Consider the following 15,491-nt stretch of genomic DNA (forward strand, 5'->3'; position numbering starts at 1 on the left):
CAGAGGAGCTGCTTTCCCTGCTGGGGTTGGGAGGGGCTGCTCTTTATTTCCAGGGCCAGGAGCAAGGTGGGGCTGAAGCTTCCATCTAGATGCTGGTCATGGAGCCAACAGTGGTGTTGCAAAATGCATATGGAGCTCCCTAGCTCTCAGCAAGGGCTAGAAATCCCCCTTCTCTGGTGCACTGGGGACAGCTTCTTCAGCAGACACTGTAGGGTTACAGCCGCACCGAACTACGAAGGGCCTGTTTCACTGAGCAATGTAAGGACCTCCCTCTGCCTCTGCTCGGTGCAGAGGGAGGGGGCACGGGTTTCCTTCCCTCTCCCCATTCCATCCCACCCCCTGCTTTTCTCCAGTCATCTGTTTGTGTTTCCTGCCTGGCAGGTGCTGGGTCCGGCGGCTGGGTCGGAGCCTGTCTCTCCCTGATGAGGCATCTCTGCTGCCAAGCTTCTGGCTCCGTCCTCTCAGGCTGCTTCCTCTGTGGTCCTCTCAGTGCCTGACTAGTCTGTCCTTCTCTTGCTGCAGGACAAGGAGATCCGAGCTGTCTTCCTCCGCTTGTTTGCACAGCTGCTGCAGGGCTACCGCTGGTGCCTGCACATCATCCGCATCCACCCAGAGCCAGTCATCCGCTTCCACAAGGTAAGGCCACTCGTACATGGGTGGGGGGCAAGGGGGAATTTCAGATGCACCCTTGGAGCCAGAGCACAGAGGGTCACAGGGTAAGTGGGCTTAAGCCTGAATCAGTACTTCGATGGGCAGAGCACGCAAAAACCCAGGTACTGCAGGGGGCAGTGTGAGTAATGTGGCATGAGAAACTCTTACCTCTGAGAGCTTGTCTGAAGAGGGGTGGGGGTGGATTTCACATTGCCTTTTGGTTTAAAATGCCTTGTGCCCACAAGACAGTTCTTTTTTCCAATTATCTGGCCTTTTGCAAAGTGGATAATTCAGTGTGGAAGTGCGTTAAGTTCATTTTGAGATGAGTTAGTCTGGAAAAAGGCTTTGTGTGGATGCAGCTCTATTTTGGATTATCTTTCCTGCCACTGGCAGTCTTCCCACTGCATCCCACACTGCATTGCTTCACATCTGGATCAACCTGTCTCTTCACTTGTGTGTTCTCTACTTGCCTGGGATCATGTTGACTGGATGTCACCTCCCCCATTTAAATGCTGGTGTGCAGCCATGTGCACCCCAGTTACACACTCCTGGAGTTGCATACCCTTCTCTTGCGTGGACCCGTGGAGAGACCATGGATTGCCCCTAGGGCTGGGAAGAGGAGACGGTCCAGTCTTGCCTTAGCAGCAGCTACCGGAGAGCCAATGTTATGAGCCTGCGTCGAAGCAAACCCTGGGGAGGGGTCACTCCTGGGACGAGGTCCAGTGTCAGAACAAAGGAAAGGAGGGCCAGTAGAGTTCCAGGAAACCCTAGGGTAGCCGCAAGACCTTCAGGAACCCTTCCAGCACTTGCCCTCTACCATGAGTTGTGCCACGTTTTCCTCAAGAAGGCCACCACTGAATTCTGGTACGTTGTGGCCGGCACCCAAGAGTGCAGACCCTGACTAGGACTCCAGTGAGGAGGAAATTTCCCAGCAAACCCAGGATCTCTTTCCCACACGAGTCTGAGGAAGTGATGTCTCCCAACACCCAAGTGGACTCCCAACAAGACAGTGCTGGGAAAGGACCTCTGCCAGTGAGTGGTACGTACTATCATAGAAGATTAGGGTTGGAAGAGACCTCAGGAGGTCATCTAGTCCCACCCCCCCTGCTCAAAGCAGGACCCAATCCCCAACTAAATCATCCCAGCCAGGGCTTTGTCAAGCCGGGCCTTAAAGCATCTAAGGATGGAGATTCCACCACCTCCGTAGGTAACCCATTCTAGTGCTTCACCACCCTCCTAGTGAAATAGTTTTTCCTAGTATCCAACCTAGACCTCCCCCACTGCAGCTTGAGACCATTGCTCCTTGTTCTGTCATCTGCCACCACTGAGAACAGCCGAGCTCCATCCTCTTTGGAACCCCCCTTCAGTTAGTTGAAGACTGCTATCAAATCTCCCCTCACTCTTCTCTTCTGCAGACTAAATAACCCCAGTTCCCTCAGCCTCGCCGCGTAAGTCATGTGCCCCAGTCCCCTAATAATTTTTCTTGCCCTCCGCTGGACTCTCTCCAATTTGTCCACATCCTTTCTGTAGTGGGGGGGCCCAAAACTGGACGCAGTACTCCAAATGTGGCCTCACCAGTGCTGAATAGAAGGGAATAATCACTTCCCTCTTTCTGCTGGCAATGCTCCTATTAATGCAGCCCAATATGCCATTAGCCTTCTTGGCAACAAGGGCACACTGTTGACTCATATCCAGCTTCTCGTCCACTGTAATCCCCAGGTCCTTTTCTGCAGAACTGCCGCTTAGCCAGTTGGTCCCCAGCCTGTAGCAGTGCATTGGATTCTTCCATCCTAAGTGCAGGACTCTGCACTTGTCCTTGTTGAACCTCATGAGATTTCTTTTGGCCCAATCCTCCAATTTGTCTAGGTCACTCTGGACCCTATCCCTACCCTCCAGCTTATCTACCTCTCCCCCCAGCTTAGAGTCATCTGCGAATTTGCTGAGGGTGCAATCCATCCCTTCATCCAGATCATTAATGAAGATGCTGAACAAAACCAGCCCCAGGACAGACCCCAGGGCACTCCGCTTGATATCGGCTGCCAACTAGACATCGAGCCGTTGATCACTACCCATTGAGCCCGACGATCCAGCCAGCTTTCTGTCCACCTTATAGTCCATGCATCGAATTCATACTTTTTCAACTTGCTGGGAAGAATACCGTGGGAGACTGTATCAAAAGCTTTGCTAAAGTCAAGATATATCACAACATATTTTATATATATTACAACATAATTGTATAAGGGAATTTAACAAACTTCGTCTTTCCTCTCCCACCACTGTGCTCAAAATGGCATCTGCACCAGAGAATTTAAGCTCTGCAGCCGCTATGTTTCTGAAATATTCATATCCCACAGCCATCAGCCTCATGAAAACTGCTTAACCATCTCCAAGCTCGCCCCAGCCTGGGAAGGTCCTACAGGAATGATAGATCTGTTCGGGCCTCATTTTGAAGTCCAACCTGGACCCAAACCCAACCCACGAATGTCATTTTCAAAACGGACTCAGTTCAAACCTGACCCTTCCTCCCTCAACCCTGTGCCAGAGCTGCTGCTGCTGCCTCGTCCTTGGGGCTCGGCCTGGTAGGGGCTTCCTGTGCCCATGATCTGTTAGTATTGCAGCAGCCGACTGCCACTGCCTTACTGTGCCGAGCACACTGCGGAGAGGATCAGAGCCGACCAGACCTGACCGAAGGGGTTGGGTTGTTTTTAGACCTGTCCAGACTCTTGCAGTTGGGACCAGGTCAGGTTGCAGGGCTCCAGGAGTGGTATCCAGAATTGAGGAAAGCATCATGAATCATTGCTTCGGAGACTGGAATTAGTACGCCTACTACTTGTTTCACAGCTCCTGCAGCTCCGGCACCCGATGCACCACAGCCGCCTTCCCTCATCCCCAACAGGACGTTATCAATTTCAGAACGTGGCAAATCTCTGGGTCAAGAAAAGGAAGATGAGAGAGGAAACATCAGGGTACTTTGTCTGAGTCCCAGAAGAGGGATAAGAACACAAGATGGAGGAAGGCCTCCTTGTGGAGAGAGGAGAGAGACTTGGCAAGGGACAAAACTGAGAAAGAGAGGCACATGCAGAGGCAGCTGCTGGAGTTGATGCACAAGCAGACAGTCATGCTGGAGAACATTTTGGTACTGTGGTCCCACCTGTTTCCTGTAGGCTGTGGAGAGCCATGCGTGCTGAGTAGCAGTACCCTTCTCCAAGCTCCAGCTACAGACAGTTCCCTCCATATCCCAACACCCGGAGAACAGTGGATCCAGGGACCCAGCTTCGCTCCTGCAACTACAAGCAATAGTTTCTCCCCTCGCCATTCTACATCCCTAGGTGAGAACAGCAGGCAGAAGCCCCGCACCTGTGCATGTTTGGACCACGTGAGCTACTTTGGCACTGTTATGGTCCATAAAGTGAGCATTGTTTATATTGTGATTTACATTCCACTGGTTTCACATGTGCACTGTTACATTCAGTGAAGTGTTTTATTTGCCCTGTTTGATGTTCAATAAAGGTTATTTCTGATGAAGGTTCCGTGGTTTAGAATTACATGTAGGCCATCAACACAGTAAAATGCCCGTTCATAAACCATTGCACACAGCATGGAAAAGCGTAGTAAACTTCCATTTCATGCACTCCTGCTAGTGGCTAACACAGTCTGTACACGGTGCATTTCAACATCTGAGCTCCTAGCCTTGAAGGAGGCACACTGGCCAACCTGCCCCCATGGCCCTGATGATTTGCTGGCTTGCAGAAGCAGCTTCTCAGGCTGTAACTTTCCAGAGGTCTCTGCCCCTTTGCCTCCCACCTATCAGTGAGGTGCTGTCTCTTACCCTCTCAGATGGTGGCAAAATACAGCAAGCAGCTCTCACAGAAGGTAGATATTGCTCATTAGTCTCCAGCCTCATCGCCGGGCTCCTGCACGTCTCTTAGTCTTCCAAACACATGCCCCGTTGTCACTCTGCAGCTTTTTCTCCCAGGATGATGCTGGGAATCACAGCACCATTAATGTCCATAGCGGTCCTGGGAGCAAAGGTACCCGTTGTAATTGAAGAAAACAGGGCTTAGCTTCTAAGGGTCCTGGCACCACAGACCTTTCCAGACTCCCCCCATGTACTAATGCTGGTGAACCTCCCACAGTGAACAGCCTTGGAGTAATACCCCTTTCTATTGATGAACTCTGAGGTCTGATGTCGGGGGCAAAGAATAGGCACATGGGTCCCACCGGTGGTCCCAATACAATTTGGGAACCCCAGCAGTGAAAATCCACTAGTAACTTCCTGTGTGTTTGACCCCAGGCATCAGTGCCCTCTCTAGCAATGCACCCATCCCTGACAACTGCCTCAACAGTTGATCTGCCAGCACCCAAGTGGTCAGCTACAGACATGAAGTTGGAGGCGGTGAGCAAATGGTCACGTGCTTCTCCAGGTCGGCGTGCTGTGGCTCCAGGGTGAGCTCTGCACAAATCTCTAGGAAAGTGGCCTTTGTCATCCTGAAATCCTGCTGCCACTCCACATTGCTGCCCTTTTCCAGCAGTCAGGGCTCACTTCCCGAGCCCAGAAACGGCACTCTGAGAGAAGCTGGTCTAGGAAAAGGCCATCCACAAGCAGCTGTTTGATTTCATCCTCCACCACTCCTCTCCCAAGATTCGCTCGGCGGCATGGTGGTGACACCTAAAGTCACCCAGCTGCATGACCGCAAATGCAAGTGGGACGACCTCTGTGCATTCACGGCTGTCAGGATGGTTGCAGGCAGCAGTGTTCCCTCCATGCCAGGTGACTTTTCGAAAACGGTGCTGGCTCACAAGGGACAGATGAATCGTGGGATGCCAAGAGAGGAACCATGGGAATTTGCTCCTTTGTTCCCAAGTTCCAGAATTCCAGTGGCTTCACAATGCCCTGTGATAAAAATCCCGGACTGTCCAGAGCCCAGCAGCTGCGCAATGCATCGTGGGACACCTGCCCAGAGCGTTGTGTGCTTATTTAAAAAGCAAAACAAAAAATGCAGTGCCACATGAATGCACAGATTCCTAGGGAATTCGGATACAGCCGACTGTGTGGACACACTTATTTCAGATTAGTTATTCCACAAAAACCTTCCTGGCTGGGTAAGCCCTGAGTCAGTGTGTTCCTTCCTGCAATCCAAAGGGAGGGATGGGGGGAGTGGTGCTGTGCTGTTCGAGGCTGTCTACTGCATGAGATGTGAAACTGACCATTCCAGCCTTGGTGTCCTGGGTGTATTCCATTCCCTCCCCTGAACTCCCTCTGGAGTTCCTCAGATACAGCATTGCTCCAGTCTCAAACCATGCTGCTGTCCTGTGTTCCATCCCAGAGGCAGCCATATTTGAACTGATGCCTGTACGTGGATGGCTGTAAAGGCCTTGGAGATCTGTTGGGTTGAGGAGTGTTGCGTTCGGAGTAGGGGCCTTGGGACCAGAAACTCCTGAGCTCTCACTCGGACGTGCCCCCAGGTTCTGATCCGTACATCTCTCTCTCTGGGTTTCCCTGTCTGTAAATTAATCTAATTCTGACCCACTCCTGAGGGCTGTGAAGACGGGGAAGTGTTCAGGGGGGCATTTATACAGCACCATCTGGGACTTTATGGGCAAATAAAGCCCTGCCCAAGGGTCTGGGTCTGAAATAGACACTGCATCGCAAGTGGGCTTGGGGAAAGGAAGGCTCATGGCTGTGCACACATCCTGCTAGTTCCCCCAGCATGGGGCTGCTGCCTGGAAGGTTGGGGGCTGAGACTCAGGCCAGTGCGCTAATGGCTGCCTGCTGTTCCTTGTTGTAGGCAGCCTTCCTCGGTCAGAGGGGGCTGGTGGAAGATGACTTCCTCACCAAGGTCCTGGAAGGCATGGCGTTCGCTGGCTTTGTGACAGAGAGGGGTGCCCCATACCGAGCAATTGACCTGTTTGATGAGGTAAGAGGTGATTGGGGGGGCAACTCCTCCCCTTCCTTTCCCTGGCTGGCAGCCCTGCACATCTCCGTCTCTGGCACTAACAGCCCTCAGTAAATAAACCAGGGCCGCAGAGCATATCTGAGCTCCTGCTTTCCCCTCCGAGGGACTGAGGCGTGAGCCAAAGACGTCAGGGGCAGCCTCTGCCTGCTGGCTGCAGTGCCCTGCATGGTCCGGGAGCAGCTGGGGAACAACCTGAGCTGGGGCAGGCCTGGCACTAGGGAGCACCGCCAACACAGCACCCGTGCTCCCACGCAGGAGGCTGCCCCTCATGCCTCTCCTCCACCCTCAGCTGGTCGCCTATGAAGTGAAGCGGATGCGTGCCGAGGAGGGGAGCAAGCAGAAAATACTGCGGCACATCAAGGAGCTGGCAGAGCAGCTCTATAAAAACGTGAGTGCTGAGGGCCGGGCTGTGGGGTGTCTGGGGTAGGAATAAGGTGGAGATGGGAGCCTGGCACGGGGGCAGGGCCTCCCTCTGAGCAGGGTCAGGGGCCCCCCACTCTTTCTCCCTTCATCTCTGGTGCTGCATGCCCAGTGCAGGAGCCTCTTCTCCTTGGGGTACATTCCACCCCTATGCCTCAACTCTCGTCCGCTGGCCACAGCTGGAGGTGGCAGAGGGGTAGATCGGTGACCGTTCTTGGAGCTGGCCCAGGTGGAATGTGGCCTTGTGGTTTGAACTGTCAACCCATTGCCTGTCTGGTTCTTTCTGATTTGGAGGGACCCTGCATGCATGGGAGGAAGGGTGTTCAGAGTAATTCCTCCCCCATGTGTCCCAACTGGTCTGGAGGATCTGGCCAACCACCCCACCAGCCTTCAGACCGAGGGCACCCTGCTGAGACAGCCTTTAGAGCACGACAACACTGCCTTTTATGGCCTAGGGTCACTGTCGGACTTGGGAGGGCACTGCCCTGCTGCAGAAGGCTGAGCTCCCTACCTGCCCAGCATTTCCAAGCTCTCCTGGCTCCACTTGTGCTTGGGCGTTCACTGTCTCTGTGGCTCTGGAGAACATAGGGCAGCTGGGTCTAAGCCGGGCAGTCAGCGCCTGGTGATGGAGGGCTCCTGGTTTGTAATGTGTGGGAAGGGCTTGGCCTTGACGCCATGTGCAGTTCCCCAGGGAGATCCTGCCTGGGAGCCTCGCTCTCCCTGTTCGAGGGACACAGCATGGCAGGTCTGCCCTGGAGAGTAACTGGCGCCCCTTGCTGGAATAGGAGAACCCATACCCCGCAGTGACGATGCACAAGGTGCAGAAGCCCACAGAAGGCTGCTACCTGCGCCTACACCAGAGGCCTTTTCCCCGCTTGGACGAGGGGACAGTCCAGTGGATCATCGACCAGGCCACTGCCAAGCTGCAGACAGCCCCGCCGGCTGTGAAGGCGGAGAAGAAGTGTATGGTGCCATCGGGACCCCCCATTGGTATGTCTCCCAGGAAGGGCACAGCCTCACGGCAAAGGGCCACACGAGGGGGAAGTTTTGCCTCAGCACTGCCAGGTGCACAGCTCAGTATGGGCACCGCTGGCCTCTCCGCTGGCAGCTTGGTTGGATTTCAAAGCCTGCAGCAGGCCGGTGGGCCTGGGGTGGAGAAGGCTGTAGGGGTCTGTCAGCTAGGAAGGGCTGGAGAGACGGTTCTTACGTGTGGCTGGGATTCCCCTCAGCCTTGAGCTGAGGCAGGGAAGGTGGAGGTCAGACAGTCCAGCCCAAAGTGCCTCGAATTGGGCATCCGAAGTCCGTGGACTCTTCTGAAAGGGTGAGCCTTGAGCTGCAGGGCCAGCATTGCTTGGGGAGGCGAGAGCTCGCTCTGCATCTCTAGCTGTGCCACCACAGAAAACCATTCGCTTCCGGAACAACATGCTTAGTGTGTTGGAGTGGGAGTGGGAGTCAGGACTGCTGGGTCCTGTTCCTGGCTAGGCCCCTGACTTGTCATGCCCTGTGGCAAGTCACTGCACCTCTTTGTGCCTCAGTTTGCCTATCTGTGGAATTGGGCTGCTGCCCAGCACTCCAGGGGTTATTGAATTGCTGGCTGTGAAGCCCGGGGCACCCCAGGGACCAAAGGCATCAGTGAGCCAGTGTTCCCATTTCCTGTATCCCCCTGGCCCTTTACCACTAGGCCGAGTCCATGGAAACAGGAACCATGTCCCCTGGGTGTCCATGCCCCTGAGGCCACTCATCTCCACCATAGCCAGTTGGGCCATGCTGTTCGCTGGAAAGGGAGCAGGGGAGACCCACATGGGCGTCAGAAACACGCAACCCCAGAGCAGGACAGTGAGATGGGCTGGCTGTGCAACGTGCCTCCCTAAGAGGGGGACAGGCCAGCCTCCCCTACCTACTCCTGCAGTGTAGTGACTGGCGACTTTCTCCCCAGCTGCCATCATGGAGCGCAATGGCAGTGCCCTGGCCAACAGCGCCCGCCGCCTGGAGGTGGTCAGGAACTGCATCTCCTATGTCTTCGAGAACAAGATGCTAGAAGCCAAAAAGGTGAGGGCTCAGGGAGCTGGTGGTAAAGGGGCAGGTGTGCGGAGAGACAGGACACCCAGCCCCTGGCTGCTCTACATCTCTGCTGTCCCATCACACAGAGGCTTAGAGGAGAGCGCTTCCTGTCTGCGTCCAGTCCTCCATCTGCCTAGGCTGCCCCACGCTGCCTCACACGCTCGTCTTCAGCATGCCTCTTGCCCAGTGTGCCACGGAGCCTGGCTACCTGCCGCACTTAACCAGTGTGGGCTGGCAAACCTGGAATGCTGTGGCCACTGTCTGTTTCTTCCCCCACCTGGGACTGGCCTCTGGAGATGGCCAAAACGGGCTGGGGTCCCGGGCAGTGAGAGTTCGGTGCTGCTGCATTTTACTCTCCAGGGTGTGGGTCTGCAGGGTGGGTCGTTGCGGCACGGGGGGCTCAGTGTGTCGCCTCTGGCTGTGCTGACCACCACAGGGTGGGTGGGTGGATTGTCTGCGAGTTTCCAAAGCATCAGGCCTTGCAGCAGGCACTCTATATTCTACATCCATCTCCAATTGCTACCAACTGCCCTCCAGCCTGTAATCCTCAGCAGGGCCTGGGCTGGAAGCTTGGTCCTGTCGCTGTACTCTGTGCTCTTTCTCCTGCAGCTGCTTCCAGCTGTGCTAAGGGCCATGAAGGGCCGAGCAGCCAGACACTGCCTGACCCAGGAGTTGAACCTGCATGTGCAGCAGAACAGGGCCGTACTGGACCACCAACAGTTCGACTTCATTGTCCGCATGATGAACTGCTGTTTACAGGTACTGCGCAAAGGGGCTGGCCGGAGCTGCAGTGAGGTGAGGGTTCACCAGGGCTGCTGCCATCACACCCTTGGATTCCTTCGGGGGGCTGGTGCCATCTCCGGGATGCTGGGGAGGCCGGCACAGCTCTGTCCTGGAGGGTACTTGGGGCGGTGTGTGGGTGGAAGTCTACAGCTCTGGGGGCCCTGCGGCAAATACCAGTTAACCCCTCTCCAGAGCTGCGGGGATGAGGTTTGGGGGGCAATGTTGGGGATCTGTAGTTCTGGGGCCTTATAGTGAATGCCCCTTTCTCCAGGGCTCTGTGCTAATCTCGTCTCTCTCCCCCTACCCCAGGACTGCACTGCCATGGATGAGCATGGGATTGCAGCAGCGCTTTTGCCACTAGTCACTGCTTTCTGCCGAGTAAGTATCCGGTGCAGCCTGGTGCGTGCCGCAGATCCCGGCAGAGCGGCCCCGTGTCTGCCTGGCTGTAGCTGTGGAATGACTGGCTGCCAAGAGCACTGTGCCACTGCTGGGGCAGTTCTCTGAGGGGGTCACCCCACAGGGGCCATAGCTCAAGCAGGCATGAAGGCTCCACTCTGCCTCCTGCCTCCGTCCCATTGGGCCCCAAACCCTTTTGACTCCAGCCTGTCTGAGAAGCCTTGCACTAAGGCAGCCCTGAGAGGCTGTGGTGTGAGGAGAGACGTCAGCTCTCCACCCACTGGCCTCGCTTTTCCCAGCCCAGAGGTAGCCCCTCGGGGTATAGCTACAATGCAACCAAAACCTGCGGCAGGCCTGTGCCAGTCGGGCTCATGGGGCGTGGGTGGAGGGGCTGTTTTGTTGCTGTGTAGACTTCCTGCTCGGGCTGGAGTGTGGGGTCTAGGACCCTGTGAGGTGGGGGGAGCCTAGAGCTTGGAAGTCTACCCCACAAGTCCGAGTCAGCTGGCATGGGCCAGCCGCCAGTTTTTCATTGCAGTGTAGACAGACCCTGTGAGGCAGACGGGCTCCCTGTCAGGGAGACATAGCAGCAGTGGCTGGGCCTCTCTCTGGCGCTGCTCATCTCTGGGCTTGAGAACACAGGGAGGGCTGTGGCACCCAGCTGCAGGGTGCTCAGACAGCTTGGTCACAGAGGCCAGGGAGTGTTGACCTTGATTCCCTCAGTCTCGCAGGAGCAGAGCTCAGGAGTGTTTGCTCCCCGACAGCAGAGGTGGTTTGCTGTGGCATTAATTGGGCACGCAGAAGGGGCAGTCAGTGCAATTTTGCTTTGTGCAGGGAGGGGCCTCCATTTGTGGTGTCACTGGCTGGCCAAGGGCACTGCCTTTCCCAGCTAGAGCACAGCATGGGTTAGCTGGGGAAGGGCTGGCATACAGGAGGCATCTGCACTGAGACCCTCTTTTCTCTCTGCCCCCCAGAAACTGAGCCCGGGCATCACGCAGTTTGCCTACAGCTGTGTGCAGGAACATGTAGTGTGGACCAACATCCAGTTCTGGGAGGCCATGTTCTACTGTGACGTGCAGAACCACATCCGAGCCCTGTACCTGGAGAGCAACGGGGAGAACCACGTGGATGAGGTGATGGGGCGGCAGGAATACCAGCCCCAGGCTGTCCTGGCCCAGCCTTCCTCGTAGCTAGGGAGGAGGCAAGAACTGGCCTGAAGGCACAGGGTCTGGGATGTGATCTGGCTTGGGGCTCCTGGGGAGAGATGGGGGTAGGAGCCCCTGATGAGAGCAGGTGCTTTGATGCAGACACTGTGTGGTGGGAGCTGGCACACAAGGTTTCCCGCTCAGGCAAAGGGCTGATCTGTCCCCCTGCTCCATTAGGAGGGCAAGGAGGGACCTCAGGAAGAGAAATCTGCCCTGGAGATTGCGTCGGAGCAGCGGCGGCTGTGGCCTACCATGAGCCGGGAGAAGCAGCAGGAGCTGATCCAGAAGGAGGAGAGCACAGTCTTCAGCCAGGCCATCCACTATGCCAACCGCATGAGCTACCTGCTGCTGCCCCTCGACACCAGCAAGAACCGGCTGCTGCGCAGCTCGGGGCTGGGCGACGTGGAGAGCGTCAGCAACAGCTTTGTCACCAACAGGTAGCTGGCCGGTGGGCAGTGTGGGAGCTGCCACTGAAGGATCTGGGTGGGGAGGGGCGGATTGAAGCTGGCATGTGCTGCCAGGCCCTGGAGCTGGCAGGCTGTCCAGTTTGTGGGTGGAACTAGCATTTTGTGTTTGTGGGCCTGGGGTTCAGTCTTCTCCTGGGTGCCTGGGAGAGCAAGGCTGTCTGGAGTGTGGGAGAGAGCTGGCATGTGCTGCGTGGTCAGGCTTGCTCCCAGCCGCGTCTCCCTGTGTTAGCATTGCCGGCAGCGTGGCCGAAAGCTACGACACGGAAAGTGGGTTTGAGGATGCCGAGAGCTCCGATGTGGCCAACTACGTGGTCCGCTTCATCAACCGCTTCGTGGACAAGGTGTGCACAGAGAGCGGCGTCACCAACGAGCACCTGAAGGGGCTGCACATCATGATCCCTGGTAAACAGCTTGTCCAGCGCAGGGGGGCCTCTGGGGGAGGGGGCTGGGTTTGTAGCCAGCGCTTTGCTGCCGTGAGTCCCCTCCAGAGCAGGGGAGGGGTGTGCTCAGGCACTGCCCACCGAGGGTTCTGCTCCCCCAGGAGGAAGTGGAGAGGCTGGCAGAGAGGCTGCAGTAGGCCCGTGTTCAGTCTGCTGCTGTCCGGGGCCTGCAGCCGGGACGGGACGCTCCTGCCCCGTAGGGTTAACTCTGCATCTCCCTTCCTCCTCAGACATCGTGCAGATGCACATAGAGACACTGGATGCTGTGCACAGGGAGAGCAAGAGGCTCCCTCCTATTCAGAAGGTCTGTATTGCCTTGCTGCACAGGGGCATCCCCTCCCTTCTGGGTTGTACCCCCTGTGCCCCGCACCATGGCTGAGGGAGCCTGCGGGGTGCAAAGGGATCCCTCTGCCTGCACAGGCCTCCCTTGTGAGGCAGCTAGGCTCAGCTGGGTTGAGTTGGGAATAACCCTGTCTGCCGTGGAAGGGAGGGGGCCCAGTGGGTCTCCAGCAAGAACTGAAGCAGCTCCATTTTGGGGCTCAGTTGTGAACCTCTCCCCAGCCATCATGGCTCTGTGGGGGGGCTGGCCTGTCTCCCATGGCTTTCAACCCTCCTCCTGTTTGTCCCTGCAGCCCAAGCTGCTGCGCCCCAGCCTGCTGGTGGGCGAGGAGTGCGTCATGGAAGGGCTCCGTGTGTACCTCATGCCCGACGGACGTGAAGAAGCTGCTGGAGGGAATATTGGGGGCCCCCCACTGCTCCCCGCGGAAGGAGCCATCTTCCTCACCACTTACCGCATCGTTTTCAAGGGCACACCCTCGGACCCGCTGGGTGAGGACCCTCCCTCTGTGCCACACTCTGCATCCCCTGCAGCCTGGTGGGCCAGTCCCCGCACTGCTCCTCGGGGCCTCTTCCTGCCTGGCAGACCAGACGTGGGAGGTGGAGCATTTGCCGGGACAGGGGGGAATCTATCCTGGGTGGGGTGTCTGAAGCCCTGCCCTGCTGCCGACTGGACTGGGGAGGGAGGCTTCTGCTGTAGGGGGCTTTTTGCCTTTGCTGAACCAGAGCCCAGCACCATTTAGAGCCAGCAGGAGTCTGGGCTGGTGGATGGTTTTTCCCTCAGTGGAGATCTGAGAATGGGCTGTGGCCAGAGCAGGGGCTTACTCAGAGTACTGCAAAGGAATTATCTTTTACAGGAGAGGGGCTGTTTGCCCACTGGTCTGGGGAGAGGCGTTTGCCAAGCAGGGCCCCCTTTGGTCCCAGTTTTACTTTCCGGTCCCCTTATGTAGCTCCCGCTGCCTTGGGCTACAGGCTGATTCTGCCCTGGAGCAGCAAGCGCAGTCCCTGAGCTACTGGGGAGCAGGTGAGGACAGCATGTCCTAGCCCATTGGTGGCCTGAGCCAGGTCGAGACTGTATCCTGCATGTGGCTAACGTGTCCCCTGTTTCTCTCCATGGCCCCAGTGGGGGAGCAGGTGGTGATCCGGTCCTTCCCCATTGCCTCATTGACCAAAGAGAAGAAGATCAGCGCCACGGTCCAGACAGATCAGTTCATCCAGGAGGGGCTGCAGCTGCGCTCATGCACATTCCAGGTGAGACGAGCCCCCCAGCACTCCTGCCAGAGACACTCTCCAGGCAGAAAGCTGGACTCTATTCCCAGCTGCTGCTGGTCTTCTGGGGCTAGGAGCACAGACCTCACCAAACTGCTGTGTTGGGCCCCAGCTGGGGCCTGGGTCCTGCAGACCGTTTCTGGAGTAGAGGGGTCACTGACCTCCTGGGCTTGTCATAGAATATCAGGGTTGGAAGGGACCTCAGGAGGTCATCGAGTCCAACCCCCTGCTCAAAGCAGGACCAAGCCCCAACTAAATCATCCCAGCCCGAGCTTTGTCAAGCCTGACCTTAAAAACCTTAAAGGAAGGATATTCCACCACCTCCCGAGGGAACCCATTCCTGTGCTTCACCACCTTCCTAATGAAAAAGTTTTTCCTAATATCCAACCGAAACCTCCCCCACTGCAACTTGAAACCATTACTCCTTGTTCTGTCATTTGCAACCACTGAGAACGGTCTAGATCCATCCTCTTTGGAACCCCCTTTCAGGTAGTTGAAAGCAGCTATCAAATCCCCCCTCATTCTTCTCTTCCGCAGACTAAACAATCCCAGTTCCCTCAGCCTCTCCTCATAAGTCATTTGCTCCAGTCCCCTAATCATTTTTGTTGCCCTCCGCTGGACGCTTTCCAATTTTTTCACATCCTTCTTGTAGTGTGGGGCCCAAAACTGGACACAGTACTCCAGATGAGGCCTCACCAATGTCGAATCGAGGGGAACTATCATGTCCCTCCATCTGCTGGCAGTGCCCCTACTTATACAGCCCAAAATGCCATTGGCCTTCTTGGCAACAAGGGCACACTGTTGACTCATATCCAGCTTCTCGTCCCCTGTCACCCCTAGGTCCTTTTCTGCAGAACTGCTGCCTAGCCACTCGGTCCTTAGTCTGTAGCGGTGCATGGGATTCTTCCGTCCTAAGTGCAGGACTCTGTACTTGTCCTTGTTGAACCTCATCAGATTTCTTTTGGCCCAATCCTCCAATTTGTCTAGGTCCCTCTGTATCCTATCCCTACCCTCCAGCATATCTACCTCTCCTCCCAGTTTAGTGTCATCTGTAAACTTGCAGTCCATGCCATCCTCCGGATCATTAATGAAGATACTGAACAAAACCAGCCCCAGGACTGACCCTTGGGGGACTCCGCTTGATACTGGCTGCCAACTAGATATGGAGCCATTGATCACTACCCGTTGAGCCCAACGATCTAGCCAACTTTCTATCCACCTTATCGTCCATTCATCCAGCTCATACTACTTTAACTTGCTGGCAAGTTGTGTGGCTTTTGGGCTGCTGCATGCCTGACTGGCCAAATGCAGCCATCAGGCCAGGTGACTGCAGGTCCCAGAGCCGGCTGTGGCCTGGCTGAGCATTGCCTGCTGGGATCTGTAGGCTCCATCGCAGAGAAGGGGATAGAATTTGCTGTCCTGTCCTGGACCAATGGTAGTGCTAGGGTGTGATGTCTCACAAGCCCCATGTGCTCTGCTGACATACAGGATGCTGAGGGGCGCAGGAGC

At 56.2% G+C, this 15,491-nt stretch overlaps 1 protein-coding gene across 1 annotated transcript in view; it reads left to right on the forward strand.

The window, feature by feature from the left end:
• The window catches only part of SBF1 (SET binding factor 1), a 145,502-nt gene that overhangs the window by 108,480 nt on the left and 21,531 nt on the right, over positions 1–15,491 (forward strand). The window contains 13 exon segments of the mRNA XM_074942775.1: positions 523–636; positions 6,441–6,569; positions 6,898–6,996; positions 7,814–8,018; positions 8,965–9,077; positions 9,699–9,848; positions 10,182–10,250; positions 11,240–11,398; positions 11,648–11,907; positions 12,167–12,339; positions 12,608–12,681; positions 13,010–13,205; positions 13,837–13,964. Coding sequence (XP_074798876.1) covers positions 523–636; positions 6,441–6,569; positions 6,898–6,996; positions 7,814–8,018; positions 8,965–9,077; positions 9,699–9,848; positions 10,182–10,250; positions 11,240–11,398; positions 11,648–11,907; positions 12,167–12,339; positions 12,608–12,681; positions 13,010–13,205; positions 13,837–13,964 — 1,869 coding nt within the window.

The sequence above is a fragment of the Natator depressus genome, chromosome 1 (genome assembly GCF_965152275.1).
Source record: "Natator depressus isolate rNatDep1 chromosome 1, rNatDep2.hap1, whole genome shotgun sequence".
NCBI classification, from domain to species: Eukaryota; Metazoa; Chordata; order Testudines; family Cheloniidae; genus Natator; species Natator depressus.